The sequence below is a fragment of the Chrysochloris asiatica genome, unplaced genomic scaffold (assembly GCF_000296735.1).
Source record: "Chrysochloris asiatica unplaced genomic scaffold, ChrAsi1.0 scaffold00175, whole genome shotgun sequence".
Taxonomy (NCBI): domain Eukaryota; kingdom Metazoa; phylum Chordata; class Mammalia; order Afrosoricida; family Chrysochloridae; genus Chrysochloris; species Chrysochloris asiatica.
In genome coordinates this window covers 5,795,281-5,814,155 of record NW_006408693.1, presented here as the reverse complement: position 1 = coordinate 5,814,155, position 18,875 = coordinate 5,795,281, and the positions used below count along the sequence as shown (strand labels likewise).

Here is an 18,875-nt window from a genome sequence, read left to right as displayed (position 1 = left end):
ATATATATATATATATATATATATATATATATATATATATATACACACATACACACACTGTATCTAAAAGGGTTATAGATTATTTAAATTTTGTACAGACAAAATTATTTTTGTTAGTGGTCATCGAGTCAATTCTGAAATAAAATATCAAGTTTTTGCAATACCTTTATATGCCTTATAAATATAAATTTTCAGAATTTCCAGACATCTATTTTGTTTAAAACAGGATAACTTGTGCTTGAAGATAAAAACTTAGTCATAAATAGAGAATTAATGAAACCTAGTCTACCTTATTAGTGTACTTAATAACCAGTTTAGGGAGAACTTAATACAAATACCACCAGAAGTCTATATCATGAGGCCAGCAACTTCTACTAAATGATATTCAGGAGTTTAAAAAATAACTATATTTTAGACATATTTTCATCTTTTAGGTGGAAGCTGCTAAATTATCACTAAAAGATGGATTACATTTAAACCTGTAGCAAATCTTATATGAATCTGCTGGCCTGTGTTTTAACTGTGATGAAAGTATTTCACCGATAGGAATAATTTATGAATAAAATGTAATTTACTGACTACCTTGGCAGTGAATGTTGCTCACTTCATCACAGTTCAGTCATGTTTAGAAAATCTAAGCAAGCTGCATGATTACTCCAGGAAGCATGGCATGATGTGTTCAAATTAGTACCATCTGTGAATAGAAAAGTTTGGGGTTTTTAGTCATTCTTAAAGAATGAAAATCTGATTCTCCATGCTAAAATGAGTGTAATCCTTTTTGTATCTGTAATTCAATAGGGCAGTTGCCTTGAAATAGTCTAGTTCAATACACAGTTCATCAAAAGAGAAGATACTGGATAAAAATGAAGGTTACTGCTGGTCATTATGAATGCCTCTGAGATATCGTATAAAAAATTGGCTATAAATTTTACTCTACATTTTGCCTCAGATTAGATTTATTTCTGGCTCATTTGGTTGAAAAACATGGGCTAGAGTTTGTACCACACAAAAATTCAATGAACAATAAGTTAGTCACTCAGTCAGCAAGCGATTTTTAAGTGCCAGTTATGTGCCAAACACTGTGTCTGTAGAAAGCCCATCACCCAACCATGATGGTTGGGGCCTTTCCATTTAATGGACTGAAAATAACTTTTGCCTCGAACTTGTTTCCTTGTCAAGTAAAAGTACTGCTCTATTTAGACATTTCTTTCTCTAAAAACCTTGTTGGGAGAGTACTAGAAATTGTGAACCAGTGTTATTGTTGTTGATGTGTGCTGTCAAGTCGGTAGACACAAAGCGACCATGTATAGGGATTCCAAGGAGAGGTTGGTGGATTTGAACTGCTAACCTTGAGGTTAGCAGTCCAATGCTTATCTTGCAGGACCACACCAGGACTTTTGTTAAGTGCCATTGAGTAGGTTCTGACTCATAGTGACCCTGCATAGGGTTTCCAAGTTGTGACTGGTGTGTTTGAACCACCAACCTTGTGGTTCAAACTGAGTGCTTTATCATCCAGTGCTTTATCCCACAGCACCACCTAGGACTCCATATCAAGACTAGTATGTTGAGAAGCAAATTTCAATGTATTTATGATATATAAGGGAGCTTCAAAAAGTTCATGGAAATACAGAATTAAAAGATAGTGGAATTTTCCCACAATCTTTCTGAGGCTTCTTTGTGTGACTCATATACCATAAAATTGAATTATTTAAAATGTACAATTCAATGTTTTTAGTATAATCACAGGTATGTGCAGCTATCATCATAGTTAATTTTAGGATATTCTCAGTGTTTCAGAAAGAAGTTCATAGTCTGGCTATCACTCCTTATCCACCCACACTCAGCCTTAATTAACTTGTTATCTACCTTTTATTGTCATAGATTTTCCTCTTCTAAACATTTCATATGAGTGGAATCATATAATATGTGTTTTGTTGTTGTTGTTGTGTATGTGTGACTGAGTTTCATTTAGCATATTTTTATGGTTCACCCATTAGGAACATGTACCAAAGTGGCTTCCTTTTTTATTATTTCATTGTACAGACATACCACATTTTATTTATCCATTTGTCAGTTTATACACATTTAACTTGTTTTCACCCTTTGGCTAGGAGCATTTTTTGTACATGTTTTTGTGTAGATATATGTTGTTAATTTTCTTGGGTATGGCCCTAGGAGTGGAATTGCTGATTCATAATGGTAACTCTATGGTTAATGGTTTTAGGAGTTGCCAGATTGTTTTCCAAAGTAGCTGTACCATTTTCTATTTCCACTGCTGAAAATTCTTACACATAGGGACATATGACAGAAGGTGATGTATACACACCCCAGTCTGTGTTTTCATATCAATGGTATAGAAAGGTTTTATTTTAAATACCTATAAGATAAAATGCAAGTTTGCTAATTATATAAATGTTTAATTCATTCCATAATCTTATTCATTTGAATTTGTTTCATAAATCAGTTATTACTATATATACAATTTATTTGTGTCTACAAGGTTTTTAAAAATTAAAAAATATCTTTATTGGGAACTAAACATTAAAAACAGACTAATTTCAGGAAGTATTTAGGATTATATGAGCATGCAATTTTGTGTTGCATCAGTAAAATGTTTGCTTATATCTGATGGCAAAGTTGCATTTATATAAGCTCCTCATGTTTAGATATGGAAGTAAGGTCAGAGATTTTTTAAAAGTAACAACAAAACAACAGTTTTGTCTTTTACTACTTTGAACCAATGGTCCTTGAAGTACCACCCTAAGATTTTGTTCTTGAAGTGTGTGAATTCTAACCTATGTATAGCAGTTACTAGCGAGATCTCTACTAGTTACATCAAAAGAGAATATTTTTAGATCCCCCTTTCTGTTCTTTATCTTTGATGCTTATGTTAAGATGGTAAAAGTGGTACCATGACTACCATTGGAAGAGCTTCAAGTGGCTCATTATGTTGTTGTTGTTGTTGTTAAGTGCCTTTGAGTCGCTTCCGACTCATAGCTATCCTATGTATGGTTTCCAAGAAGGGATTGGTGAATTTGAACAGCCCCCCTTGTGGTTCAAACTGACCCTGTGTTGGAGGGCTTATCCTAAAGCGCCACACCAGGACTGTGGCTCATTATAAAAGCCACTTAAATTTGCCATTGTAGGCTGCTCTGATTTTATGAATTTTGTGTCTTTCATCTGATAGTTGATTCATCTTCAGTGAAATCTCAAATCATCTGTTCACTTGGCATCCAATATTTATTGCATATTAAGGTCTGCAAGTAAATTTGCATTTATTTTGTGTGTAGAATTTTTACCAAATGCTTTGTAATTACAATTGTTTTTCTTTTTTCTTTTGATTTCTAGTTCCAAGTATTCCCACAAATATTTCTTTTTCTAATGTTCAGTCAACAAGTGTAACACTGACATGGATAAGACCTGACACTATCCTTGGCTACTTCCAAAATTACAAAATTACCACTCAGCTCCGTGCTCAAAATTGCAGAGAATGGGAATCTGAAGAATGTGTTGAATATCAAAGAACTCAGTATATTTATGAAGCCGACTTAACAGAAGACACAATCTATGGATTAAAGAAATTTAGATGGTATCGATTCCAAGTGGCTGCCAGCACCAATGCTGGCTATGGCAATGCTTCCAATTGGATTTCTACACAAACCCTCCCTGGCCGTAAGTAATTGGTTTAGTTTTGTCCTGATATATATTTTAAGTGATTTCTGTTTTTGCAATTGTGTATAAAATTACTGAATAAACAAAATTACTGAGTGAGCACCCAAACTGGCTTGCATAATAACTTGTTAATTTTAATGTAATTGAAATCAAATACAAAATTCGATTGAACTTATTATTAGGACTTTTTCCAAACTTCTGGAGTTGTGTCAAGGTTCTACATCCTTATGTTGTTGTTAAGTGCCGCCAAGTCAATTCCGACTCATAGTGACTCTGTATAGGATTTCCAAGGAGCAGCTGGTGAGCTTGAACTGCTGACCTTGCAGTTCAAACGGCTTTGCAGTCTGGCACATTAACCCACAGAGCCACACCAGGACTCCTACATCTTTATAGTTCAACATATATATGTTGTTGTTGTTGTTGTTGTTAAGTGCCATCGAGTCGGGTCCGACCCATAGCGACCCTGTACAGGGTTTCCGAGGGTGTAAATCTTTACGGGAGTAGAAAGCCTCATCTTTCTCCCGCCAACATATATATGGGGAAGGGAACCCCTATTGCGGTCTGTCATTAGGCCATGCTAATTGCCATGTAATGTCCTTACTTGGTTCATGCCTGCTGCATTCCCCTTTCCTATCTAGAACTTCTGCTGCTTCTAACCCAGATTTTGTAACCATTTTAGTGACATTGTTGTTGTTGTTGTGTGCCGTGGAGTCGGTTCCGACTCATAGCGACCATGTACAGGGTTTCCGAAGCTGTAAATCTTTACGGGAGCAGAAAGCCATACAGTCATCAGATTCAAAATGGCCAATACCAGTTCTTTTCAACTCACTAATGCCCAAGATGTCAATGTTGATGCATTCCATTTCATTTTTGACAACTTCCAATTTTCCCAGATTCGTAGTTCATACATTCCATGTTCCGATTTTCAATGGATGTTTACAGCTGTTTCTCTTCATTTTGAGTTGTGTCCCATCAGCAACTGAAGGTCCCGCAGGCTTTTCTCCCATCGGCTTTACTCCATTCACATCATCACGGTCAGTCAACTCTACTTTGAGGAGGTAGCTCTTCCCCAGTCATGTTTTGAGTGCCCTTCAACCTGAGGGTCTCATTTTCCCGCACTATATCTGACAGTGAGTGTTTCTCTGCTATTCATAAAGTTTTCAGTGACTAAATATTCAGAAGTAGTTCATCACTCATTCTTCCTAGTCTGTCTTCATCTGGAAGCTCATCTGAAACCTGTCCACCATGGGTGACCCTGTGGTATTTAAAATACCGGTGGCATAGCTTTCTGAATCACAGCTCATAAGCCACCACAGTATGACAAATTAAATGTCCAATAAATGTTTGTTAATTCAATTCAACATTTGAGATAGAATCCAAACAACTTAGTCTTCAACAGAATTACCCAGCCTTTTCCCTTTATAGCAACTCTTGCTGTAGAATTTGCAAGATCTTCTGTAAAACCTGGACTCTTGGTTTTTCATCTACTTTCTGGTAGTTTTTGTTTACTTTGCTGGATTCTCCTCTTTCTAGCCTTATGCATTTCTTGACTTTATCTGATCCAACCTCATCATCTCCAATGACTATTATTTCAAATACACTGACAATTCTCAAATCTCTTTTCTCCAGTCCTGACTTCTTCCTAGAACTCTGGGTCAGTATATTTACCTAACTAAATGACATCATTAGGCATAGCTGGTTCATACCAACTCTCATCTATTACCACTTTTCTGTTGCGATTACTTTCCCACCACACTAGATTTGTTTTTCATGCTTGCAGACTCTAAACTCCTTGAACTTGAACCTTTGCACTGCTTGTTTCTCTGATTAGAAAGTTCTTCCACCTCCATCAGCACATGAGAAACTTCTCATCATGTAGATATCAACTTGAATGATCCTTCCTCAAAATGAATTACCCTGACCACCTAATTTAAATTTGCCTTCAAGTAATTTTCTATAATATTTTACTATCTATCTTAACTAACACTTATCACACTATCTGATCACTTTCATAGTTTTAGAGTTTGTCTAATCATCACTATTTTTTTTAATTGCTTAGAACAGTGCTTGGAACCAACAGCACCCAATAAACTTGACTAAATAAGCTTTAGCGGGCAAGGAAAAAGTAAATATTTTCCAAAGAAGGTTATAGGGAAGATGATGTTACCATAAAAAAAATAGAACTATTGGAAGAATCAATTTAGGTTGGGATTAATCAGTATGTGTCATTTTCCCCCCATCAATTGTGAGATGAAATATCAATAATAATCTACCAATATAGAAAATGAAAATACATAGTTGTCTGCAGGTTAGAATATAAGTAAAGTTAAGGATTTTAGTTGTTTCTGTCAATAGAAGGAATAGTAAAATTATTTTTAATCTACACAAATTTTCAATTGGTAGGAAATAGTCAAGCTTTAAAGTCTTAGCAGGCAACTAACAGTTGCCTGAAGAGTTTAGTATGGTCCAGTCAGGAATGAAGCTGATGGTAGCTGGGAATTATGGAGATCATGGAAAATTCAAGAGAGAATGGCAGTATAAAGGAGACTAATCTCATCTGGCTTATCATTATAGAAATTCCATGTTGTTTGATTTTTTTTCTCTTAAGAAATAGGAAAGTTTGGTTTGTTTGGTTGTTTTTTTGTTTTTGTTTTGTTTTTTTTAAATAGAAATATGGATTCTAAATGCTGGCACCACCACTCATCTGTTAGTTTGTCTTACTGTGGTTGCTTGTGTGTTGTTGTGATGCTGGAAGCTATGCTACCAGTATTTTAAATACTAGCAGGGCCTACCATGGTGGACAGGTTTCAGCAGAGGTTGCAGGTTAATAAAGACTAGGTAGGAGAGGCACACTACTTCTGAATTAGCCAATGAAAACCTTATGAATAGTAGGGGACCATTGTCAGATGTAGTGCTGGAATACGTAAACATTATGACTAGCAGTGAAGCATTGTCAAATATTGGGCTGGATGATGAGACCCTCAGGTTGCAAGGCACTCAACATATGACTGGGGAAAAGCTGCCTTCTCAAAGCAGAGTAGACCGTAATGATGTGCATAGAGTAAAGCTTTAGGGACCTTCATTTATTGTTGGGTTTACTATCACATAGTTTACTATGCCAGGAACAACAAATTTAAGAGGAATGGTGTTACACTCATTATCAAAAACAATGTTCTCAGATCAATCTTGAAGTACAATACTGTCTGTGATACGAATCGCAGCCCAATTCGTAACCACTACGCTACCAGAGCTCCTTAAAGGCCCTGTATTTAATGATAATTTACAGAGCTCTGTGGATTGAGTATCAGTTTATCTTTTAAGAGGTATATTTCTTTCTTGGGATTTCACATCTGCTTGTTACAGTTTGAATTTATCATCACAGAATGCTTATGTCTCAAAAAAATTCTCAATATTTAACTTAGGCATATTTTTCTCTACTAGTCCTATTCCCTTTACTTTTTTCTTTATCCTGGAGATTTGATTTTCTGCAGTTTGATCAGTAAACTAGAGAGAATTTCTTAGTTTTACTTATGGGGACTTGTAGAGGACAGAAAGGTGCAAAGATTTATATATTTTAGCATCATGATAACATTTTTCTTAACATTTTCAAACTTGAATAATTCTGTAATTAGTTTCTCAACTGAGTGACATTATTTGTTGTATTGTTAGTGTGAGGTGCAGTCGAGTCAGTTCAAACTCATAATGACCCCATGCACAATAGAACAAAACACTGCCTAGACCTGTGCCATCTTCAAAATTATTCTTATGTTTGAGCCTAGTGTTGCAGCAACTGTATCAATCTATCTTGTTAAAGGCCTTCCTGGTTTTCTCTGACCCTCTCTACTTTCCAATATATTTGGGTGCAGTTAAGAGATACTTCAATTATTTAAGTGATGAAAATGAGTTGGTGACTCCAGTTTTAATCTTTAGGAAGCCCTGATGCTGCAGTGCATTAAGCATCTGGTGGCAAACCACACGATCTTTGGTTCAAACCCACCAACCACTCTCAGGAGAAAGATGAGACAATCTCGGAAACCCTAAGGAGCTGTCTACTCTGCCCTGTAGGGTGACTTCATAATCAAATAAACTTGATGACAGTGGGAGGCTTTAGTTTCAAGAATGGAAGGCCATTTTTCCAATGATAAATATAGTTGAGTTTCTGAATTTCATAGTTGTACAGTAAAAGAAAAAAGAGACCTGAGGGAGCTGTCAGTTAGGTGTTGGGCTGCTAACCACAAGGTCTGAGACTCCAACACACACCAACTGCTCTCAGGAGAAAGAAGAGGCTGTCTGCTCCCATAAAACTTTACAGTCTCAGAAACCTTTCATAGGGTTCCTATGAGCCAGAATTCACTCCATGGCAAAGAGTTTGTTTTCTGTTGTTGTTGTTTACAGTAAAATAGAACTTTGTTTATTATCTAAAGTCAAGGAGAGAGAACCTGATATTGCATTTAATAAAAAAGATAAAAAGGCCATACAAACATTGTTATAGTGAAGTCCTAGTGTGGCACTGTAGGATAAGCACTGGACAGTTAACCACAAGATAGGCAGTACAAACCCACTAAATGCTCCTCAGAAACCCTATTTTGTTGTTGTTGTTAAGTGCTGTCGAGTCGTTTCTGACCTGTAGCGACCCTGTATAGGGTTTCCAAGGAAAAGCTGGTGAGCTTGAACCACTGACCTTGTGGTTCAAACAACTCTGCGGCCCAGTGCATTAGCCCACAGCACCACAACAGGACTCCACCAGAAACCCTATACACAGGATCGAATACAATTGGAACGGCTTCAATGGTACTTAACAACAGCAACAATAACATACTCAGTGAAATATGGCATAAAAATAGAAGAAAATGGAACAGTCAAGCAAAAATCTGAAAAACAATAACATAACCTATTTAATATTAAAACCAAGAAATCAAGGAGCTCTGGTAGCGTAGTAGTTACGAATCGGGCTGCTAACCTCAAGGTTGGCAGTTCGAAACTACAAGCTGTTCCATGGGAGAAAGATGAGGGTTTCTACTCCCATAAAGATTTGCAGCCTCGGAAACCCTGTGCAGGGTCACCATGAGTTGGAACCAACTCCATGGTATATCACAACAACAATAAATGCTTAGATGTTGATTCTTCAGCCTGAAAATGAAAAGTGTATGGGCATTGTGAAAAGAAAAAATAATTTGTGTAGAGAAAATTGATGTTTTGCTTTATCTATCTTTGATTCAAAAAGTGTGTGATATGTTTTTTCGTAATACCTTTGTTGTTGTTAAGTGCCATTAATACCTTTGTGTTGTTAAGTGTTGTTGTTAAGAGTCAGTACCAACTGATAGTGACCCTGTGTAGGATTTCTGAGGAATAACTTGTGGGTTTGAATCACTGACCTAGCAGTTAGCAGTCCAGTGCATATACTACAGCACCACACTGGGACTCCAATATAAGAAGATAAAGTGACAAAAATTAGATATTTATTTGTATTAAAGGCTAAGAACAAAATAATATAATGCATAATAACTATTTCATATACCTTGCATTTTCCTTAAATGGCATCCAAGTTGTGCTCATGTACTTAGTAGCATAACCTCTATAGAAACTTGGAGGTTCATGGTAAAGAGTTGGTAATTGATGGTTGCTTGAAAATAAAATTCAAAAGTTGAATAACTCAAATAAAAGATCATTCACTTAGAATAATAAATAATACAAAAGATTCTAGAATGGCTTATGGAATAAGAAAATGTGTTGGTATTAATGGTGTCTAAACACCAAAATTGAAGATCCAGGGAGCAAAGTCAGAAGGCAAGCTGAGAATTAAATTGGGTTACTCTCTGAATATGAATCTGCAATGTAAAATGGAGTGCAAACAGGGAAGCAATATTCAGCCAACTCAAGCTAATGTTCCTTTCTCCCACACATTCTGATCTAGATAATTGAAGCCTAATTGTTTTCTTATTTAAATCATCTGTACAAGAGCCATAACTCTTTGCTTCATGCTGAGTCTATATAGACACAAATCTAAGAGCAAAAATAACAAATGGCAGAAATATTTAATTTAGAATATTGCATATTATTTAACTCATCTCTTAGTTATCTGATTATCCTTATACTCAAAAGCCTCTTGAGTTGTGTTGTAGAGTAGGGAGGGGGTGATGTGAAGTGGAAAGTAGTTAAATATCTCTGGGGTGCACAATAGGTACTCATAATACTGAGGAAAAATGTACAACTTTAAAGAGTGGGATGGTGAATTGGTATGGAATGAAATGGGATTCGCATAATGTGCATCTCCTATAGACCACCAGTACTGGAGACAGCAAGAAAGGAAAATTCCTGGGGCAACACTTAGGTTGTGAAAACCACAGGATACCATACTCATGAGGAATTTTAACTACCCAAACATCTGTTAGGTTGAAAAAAAAAAATCAACAAAACATGTCTCATCAAAGAAGTTTCTAAGGAATGCTACTTTATGATCTAAAAAGAAGGAAACCAAACAGAAAGCAAAGCATGCCTTACTATTTCTTTAAATATGAAATTGTTAATAAATTACCATCTAGTTAATTGTTTGACTTAATTTCTGTAAACTACATAATGCACTTATAACGTGATGAATGCTATGGTGATACAGAAATGATCCTTGTCATAAAGAAACTATTATAAAGTGATAAGAAGAAAAATATAATCCAAGATATAAAGAAGCCCATTTGATGTCAGTACACTTTTAGCATATATTCTATCTTGTTGCCTCTAGAGGAAATGACTATAATTTATTCTAGACACGATGGATTTATTTCTGTGAAATTAGTTATATGCTGTTGCAAGTCTTTTAAATTAGTTGCCTGAGCTTCCCAAATGGATAATTCAGGACCACATCTCTATATTCTAGACCTTTATGCTGAAGTTTTTGGTTTGATCACTTGTTTTTCTACAGGCATCTTTACTCCATATCCCACTGCTCCTGCCCCACTGCAAACGGTTTCTCCCTGTGTGTTCTCTAATTCAATGTATTGTACAATGGTTCAATTAGTTGTCTAAGCCAGAAATCTGAGACTCCTTAAATCTATCCAACCACCCTCTCCTCTCTCAAATCAATACCTGACTCATGGGGTCCTATGTGTGTTAGAGTACCACTGTGTTTCATAGGGTTTTCAGTGGCTGTTTTTCAGAAATAAATTGTCGTCTTTCTTCTGAGGTGCCCCTGGGTAAACTTGAACCATCATTTCAGTTAGCAGCTAAGCTTATTAACCATTTACACCACCCACAGATTTTAAATCCAGACCTTTTAACATTTGTATCTTAGACTATTACAAAAGTCATTGAAATGGTCTTTATGTTTCAATTTCCTATCTTCCTTTTTTTTTTTTTTTTTTGAGTACACCAATCTGACCACATCATTCCCCTGCTTAAAATTTTTGATAGTTTTTTTGTTTGTTACAGTGTAAAAATCAAACTTTTTAGTATGTGCTACAAAGTCATTTATGATCTGGATATATATTCTCTGCATTTATCTTATCTTTTTCTGTTCCAGTATGTTTGCTGTTCCTTTTTACTCTTTTTTCTGTGCACCTTATTCGGAGACCAGCTACTTATGTTTCTCATCAAATATCTCCTTTGTGAAGCTTTCCAAAGCCTCTCTTCCAATTCCCATCTCAAAAACAATTTTTTTTTTGGTTTCTAAAGTACTTGAACACATTGATTTATAATTATCACATTTGGGGGGAGAATCTGGGTTCCTAAAAAACAAAGATTTTATGTAAAAACGTTTCTTATATATCTTTCCACCCTCCATGTCTATTCAGTATGTGTCACTGAGTAAATATGGAATGAAGGCATTTGGCTTTGATGTGGAAGCATTTTAATGTTAAAAATTTCCATATTTCAAAATATTTCATGCTAATTTTCTTCCACTTTTTTTTTCTAAAACTTGTCTTTCAAATAATTGCACAGTTATTGCCAAAATTAAAATTTTTCTACTTAGTTACTTTTCAGGTTTGGCATATTCAGCGTCTTTGGTTTCACAGAATCAGTCTATTTTGCTTATAACTTTGTGGTTTTCCTTTTACCAATACAAGAACTATGAATTATTGAGACTAGGAAAGAAAGATGTAAAAAATAAATTCATAACAATTTCACAGAGTGAAAGGAAATAATGTTTATTTCAGGATGGTTTGAAATGTCAACAACATTTAAATGATTAATTGAGATAATGGTCTGTAATAAATTTGCATAATGAAAGAGCATCATAATGATGGTCCATGAAAAAAGCAAAGAGGAGGAATAATGTCTAAATTTGGGGTGCAAAATATAATTACAAAGGGAAGTTTTTCACAGGAGAAATAGTTTAAAGTAAGTAATAATAACCATATAAAATTATATAATAAAACATTCAATTAACTATGTAATAACAGACTAATTCCAGGTTATCAAACAAGCTTTCCAGAATATAAATAAAAACATTTTACAATCCCACTTGTATAAGCAAGTAGAATATCTTTTTTCAGCAGAAGTACCAAAATCTGAACATTTGAAGGAAAGTACTAAGGCGCTCTGGTAGCATAGTGGTTACGAATCGGGCTGCTAACCTCAGGGTCAGCAGTTCGAAACTACCAGCTGTTCCGCAGGAGAAAGATGAGGCTTTCTGCTCCCGTAAAGATTTGCAGCCTCAGAAACCCTGTGCAGGGTCACTACGAGTCGGAACCGACTCCATGGTACTTAACCACAACAACATCAGAGTTATTGGGAGTGCAGGTGTGGCACTATAGGATAAACAATGGACTGCTATCATCAAGATTGGCATTTCAAAGCTCCTCAGTCAATCCTTGGAATCCCAATTACAGAGGAGTTATGATTGATACTGATTTGATAGCACTAAAACGTGACAATATAAGGGTTATTGAAGGAGCCCTGATGGCACAAGGGATAGTGTTGTACTACTGCTAACTCAAAGGGTACCAGTTTCCCTCAAAACCTACTTCGAGGAAGAAAAGACCTTGGGATCTATCTGCTCCTGTAAAGATCAGCCTAGGAAACTATAGGGCAGTTCTATTGCTTTTTTATTTCATTTTTTTTGCTTTTCTTTTTAATGCTTAATATTAGAGAAAACTTGGTTTTCATAACTACCAAGGGTTATCGTTTAAGAGGAAAACAATACCAAAATCTTGTCCCCAATTACACTTCAACTGTGTTTTATCTTTTCAAATTCAGATGAATTTTTGTACTTTCTCATTTTAAACTTCAAATTTCATGTTGAAGTAAATTCATTTGAACTCTTTTGAGAAATTTTTTTTCATTGTGCAGAAAGAAGTGTGAAGTAGGCTTGAGGTATTGTGATTTTTTCATTATTTACCTCAGTTCAGATTTGTCTCAGCGTTTGGCCTTGGTGAAGCAAAATAAAACTCAGTTTCTTTTGCATTTACTAAGAAAGTAGTGGTAGAACTGCAAACTCTGATTTGACTATGAAAAACTCCCAATTCTAAAAAGACACTAGGATTCAATGTTTAGTGATTTATGGGTCTTTTTGTTTGGGTTCAGTAGCTGAATTTAGAGCTTTAGGTATATAATTAATGTTGTTGTTAAGTTCCCTTGATAAAGACCCTATATAGGGTTTCTGAGGAGCAGCTGATGGGCTTAAACCATCGACCTTGCAGTTCAAACCAACTTTCAGTCCAGCGCATTAACCCACAGCAATAAAACAATAATAACAATAGCTAACCTTACTGAGTATTTACTATGTGTTGATTTTATTATAAGTATTTTTGTATACTTTGATTCATTCATGATCCTCATGCTTTTCTACGATTGTTGTTGGTGAGGCTGCAAAGATGGTTCTGACCCATAGCAACCCTACGTACAACAGAATGAAATATTACAACGTCCTCACGATTGTTGCTAAGCTTAAACCCATTGGTGCTGAATCCAATCCACCGTGCCAACCTATCTCATTAGGGATCTAGGATAGAACTTGTTTTCTTAGACCTTGACTAGGACTTAAGGAGAGATTTAGGGGGAGATATGAAAGAACCAACAGAAAGAATAATTGTGACAACTGGGACTAAGAAAGACCTGAGGATATTATGTAAATTTCTAGTGCATAATCCAACCATTTCCAGTCCCAAACAAATTGATTTTCCGTACTACATATAACTTAAAACTACTTCTGGTAGTTTATTTTCCCTTTCATGATACCCTTGATATTTACTTTATGCTGATTGTAACCAAACCAAGCCCACAGCTATCAAGTGAACCCTGACTCATGTTGACCGTTTAGGACAGAGCAGAACTGCCCCACAGGGGTTCCAAGGCTGTACAGCATTACGGGAGCAGGCTTTCTCCCATTGAGTGGTCGTTGGGTTAGAACCACTGACCTTCTAATTAACAGCTTTAACCATTGCACCACCAGTGATTCTGATCTTGATTATACCTACATACATATGAAAGAGAGACATTTGTTCTGACTTTAGCACTCCATTATGGTGATGGCTTTATCTGAATTACTTTGATTCGTTCCTAGCCTGTGCTTCAAGGTAGCATGTTGTTGTTGTTGTTAAGTGCCATCGAGTCGGGTCCGACCCATAGCGACCCTGTACAGGGTTTCCGAGGGTGTTGTAAATCTTTACGGGAGTAGAAAGCCTCATCTTTCTCCCGCGGAGTGACTGGTAGTTTCGAACCGCTGACCTTAAGGTTCGCAGCCCGATTCGTAACCACTACACTACCATAGAAGTAATGTTTTCTTTGGGAACTGATAACCTGTCATTTTAGGAATTCTAGGAATAGTTGGGAGTAATGTTAGTGAAAATTCCTTGTTCTTCCAAAATTAAAATAAAATAAAAGGTGGAAGGAAACCAGTCTGTGGAGTATCCTTTGTTTTTGTTTTTTAAGTTTTTATTGTGAATTGAGTGATAGTTTACATGAGAGAGTGTCAGCTTTACATTCATCCTATGATATTTCGTTTCATTGCAATGATTACGATCCCCTCTATACGTCATCATTCAACAGCATTTGCTTTCAATCCTTCTCTTTTTGGATATACGCTGAAGCACTCAGGAATATATAACCATTCAAACATCCAAAGAGTATATACTCTGCATGCCAGCCCCCTGGCTGCCAGCACACAGCCCCTCTCCCTCCTTGAGTCTAGAGTCCCTAGCTGCTCCATATCTCCACGTCATGGTTTCTCCCTCCATCTCTGGCACCACTGCTTCTCTGGGTAGAGTCCCACACTCTGCTCTTCTCCTTTGATGGTCCCAGGTTCCCTCGCTCCAGTACTACAAGATAAATCGTTCTCCTTTTGTTATAAAATGTCTTCCTTTGCATTTGCAATTTTCACAATCAGTCCTGATAGCACTTATTCACTATTGAACTACAAGAGTCTTATCCCCATCTCCTTTCACCAGTCCCTCCTAGACAGGTTGGAAACCACTCAGTGGAGATTCTACCTTCCCCTGCACCCTCTGAACTAAGCTCCCTCTTGAAAACTTGTAAGCCAGTCATTTCGTGTGTCTTTGTAGCCTCTCCCCCATTTGGGGTAGCCAATGTCTAAGTTGCCTATCCCTGTCAACCCTGTGTACTGAGGAGGTGGGAATAATCCTTGCTGTAAAGATCCGTTTCCTCTTTTAAGCTACTACCTCCATAAGTATAGGTCAAGTTCATCAAATTGTAGTGGATTACTCTTTTTTTCCTCTTCTTTCTTCCTCTAGTCGAGTTCTGATTATCCAGCCATTGAAGCCAGGTCAAATGGGTACTATCTGCAAGTATGGGTGTTCTTGTGCATCTCCCCTCACTTCATATCACTTCCCTTTCCACTCTGGTCCTCTGTGGCTATGTCCCAGTCCATGGACTCAGGAGTCCCGAGGTCTCGCTATCCTGCTGACCAACCAGGTCATGATCCAGGAGTCTATTGAACGTGGTCAGACTTAGCTCACAGCTTCATTGCTGTATACCCCCCTCCCCCACTTCCCCTTATCAGGAGACCAATGTGATCACCAGCAAGATTACATGCCTGCTTGTGTATTCCCTTTTAGTTTCAGTCTTGGAAGGGGGTTTGCCCTGAGGGAACTCCTTTGGTTTTTAATATGCATGTTTCTGTGTTGGTCACCAATTTCCAAACTTCCTTCACCACTAACTTCCTTAATATTCACAGAAGCAGTAATTATCTTCTTCTCCACCCTTGTTACCAAGAGTTGAAATCATTGATGACTTGATTTGAAGAACAATGTCTTATTTTATGTATGAGTATAGTACAATCTGTAACTGATTTTTCAAACAGTGTACTGATGTTGTAGAGCAGTGGTCCTTAAACTTGAACTACATGTGGTGTGGAGTTTGCTAGACTTCATACCCAGAGTTTTAGATTGGGTTTGGCCTCAGCATTTGCATTTCTAATGACTTCTCAAGTGATGTTGATGCTTCTGGTCTGGAGGCCATGCTTTGAAAACCACTGTTTTAGAGATCTGTCTTATAAAGCTATCTAGGGAAAGGACCTCTATTGGAAGAAAGATTAAGCACTTGATAACTGATTGAAAAGGTGGGTGGTTGGAACTCGCCAGTTGCTCATGGGAGAAAGATATGGCAGTCTGCTTCTGTAAAAAGTATAGCCTTGGAAACCCTATAGGACACTTCTACTTTGTCCTGTGAAGTTGTCATGAGTTAGAATCGATTCAACAGCAATTGGATGGGTCTAGTATTCCAGAAAAGGCTGGTAATCTGATCCTAGAAATAATAGTCGAATATTAGAATATTTTACTCTTACCTGAATAAAATGAGTTTTCATATTTTGGATTTGATTTTCAGCTTAAAACTCTCTTTACTGAGTCATAAATTACTCATTTCAGCATCAAATAGGATAGTCATACATGAGGTCTAATGTTTACGGACAGCCATGAATCATTCTCACTCATTAAGTGGTCTAATCTGACGAATTCTTAATGCTTATAATATTTACACACCGTGCTACACCCTGCTGTTGGGAAATCTAGCTATATAATATAATTAAAATCTTGTAAAGTGGTAGTATTTCAGACACCACCAGTGGTAACCTGCATTGGGTAATAAAATCACTTAGCTCTAGAAATATACATAATCCAGGAAAGGATAGCTGATTATCACAGTTTTGTGACGGTGGATAGATTTATATCCTCAGATGCTCTTAGCCAGGAAAATATAGTGAAATTGATCACTGGATTTCTTCTGAGCCATTGACCTCTGAATTGTTTAAGACCTAGAATCCACCCAAACCACTCAGCCAATTTTGCATCAGGCAAATTAGCTACCGAAAAACTCTTTAAAGTGTTTAAGAGCAAAGATATCAGTTTGAGGGCTAAGGAATGTAAGACCCAAGTGGTGGTATTTCAATATGTATGAAAGTTGGACAATGAATAAGGAAGACTTTAGAAGAATTGACACATTTGAGTAATGATGTTGGAGAAGAATATTAAAAGTACCATGGGCTGCCAGAAAAACAAAAAAATCTGAGTTGGAAGAAGTGCAACCAGAATGCTCTTTAGAAGTCAGAATGATCAGATCAGACCTCTCATACTTCAGATATATTATCAGGAGGGACCAGGGAAAAAGAGGAAGACTCCCAACAAGATGGATTGGCACAGTGGCATCAGCAATGGGCTCAAGTATAACAATGATTGTGAGGATGACACAGGACTAGACAAAATTTAGTTCTGTTGTGCATAGGGTCATTATAAGTTGGAACCTACTCTATAGTAACCAGCAACAGCAGTCTCAAGGGACATCTAAAACACGAAGTAAGTTTTTAAGTACACTGAATAGAAACCAACTAACTCAGTCCAGAGGTAGATAAAACTTACATTCCTTGAAAACTAATAAGGTCCTTTAGTAAGTAATTTCATTCTATAATAATCTGGTAATTCATTGTATTTAATTGCAGTTGATACTGAAATTAAAATATCCTGAAAGATAAGCTCTTGAAATAAACTTTAAACAGAACTAAATTTCAGATAAGGATGGTAGAGTACAGACTTTAAATTGCTTGCCTATAGAGCTCAATATATTCAGTCTTGTGAGATGTTTTCAATTCATTGTTAATTTATATATATTATTTTAGGAAGGTCACTCTAATTTTGTACACTAAAATCTATAGAGTATTTTCTATAGTATTTTTCACAATTAAATTAGACTTACAGGGATCTTCAGAAGACAAGGTTACTAGCAAGTCTTAGAATGAATTTATTCTGCAAGTATAGTGTTACACACACCATAGTTTGGTGGTGTTGCTTAAAGTGCCATTGACTTGAGGCTAATTTTATATGGACTAGGCAAATGATGGTCTATCCAGACTAACCTTTCAGCTAACACACTGAGCATGAGGACACAGATGGATGGGAAAGATGACCCTGACCCACATCAGACCTACATTCCTGTGCAAGGATAGAAGCATGATAATCAGGAAATGATGGTTGTTAGTTACAGAAAATGCATTATTGTGAAAACCAGGGAGAAAGTACTTATGAGAGGAAGTGATTGGATTATGGGGAATGAGAGACTAAGGATAGATCATTCTTACTGAGTAAATTGCTGTGATTTATAAGAGAAAGGGTATAGTGATATCTTGGCCCATTACTGACTAGACTCATTTCACAAACAATCTTAAATCAGAATGTGACAGTTTATGGGGAGACAAACAAAGTCTACCAAAGATGATTATAAATTACCAATCTTTAAAAAAGGCATATTTCAGCTCAAAATACCTTTATTGTCATCAGCAGCCTTTACTTTTGTAGTTGCCATTCATAATAGTAATTTAAAAATTTTGCACTGTAACAAAATAATAATGTTACTGGTCTGTATTATATAGAGATTAAAAAAAATAAATTCTAAGAAAACTTGTGTAAGAGAAACTTAAAATTTTGTATGCGTATAATATTTGAACAAAAATAAAATAATTAGATATTTTAAAAATAGATATGCATTTTGGTGTTCTAACTCTTGAATTTATTCATTAATAAAAGGTGATCTGGTAGCTCAGTGCTTAAGAGATGGATGGCTCACTGGAAGGCCCAGCGGTTTGAACACACTCAGTCGCTCACCTAGAGAAAGACCCAGCCATCTGCTCCCATAAAGTTTAAAACCTAGAAAAACTCTATGGGACAGTTCTAGTTTGTCTGTAGGATCATTAGGAGTCAGGATTGACTCAATATAAGTGGGATGAATTAATTAATAAAATTTTGATCTCTCATTGTATTAAACAA

At 36.3% G+C, this 18,875-nt stretch overlaps 1 protein-coding gene across 1 annotated transcript in view; it reads left to right on the top strand.

Moving 5' to 3' along the window:
• The window catches only part of PTPRQ (protein tyrosine phosphatase, receptor type, Q), a 338,184-nt gene that overhangs the window by 185,674 nt on the left and 133,635 nt on the right, over positions 1-18,875 (top strand). The window contains exon 26 of the mRNA XM_006871836.1: positions 3,349-3,672. Within this exon, the coding sequence (XP_006871898.1) occupies positions 3,349-3,672 (324 nt within the window). The remainder of the gene's footprint in view (positions 1-3,348; positions 3,673-18,875) is intronic.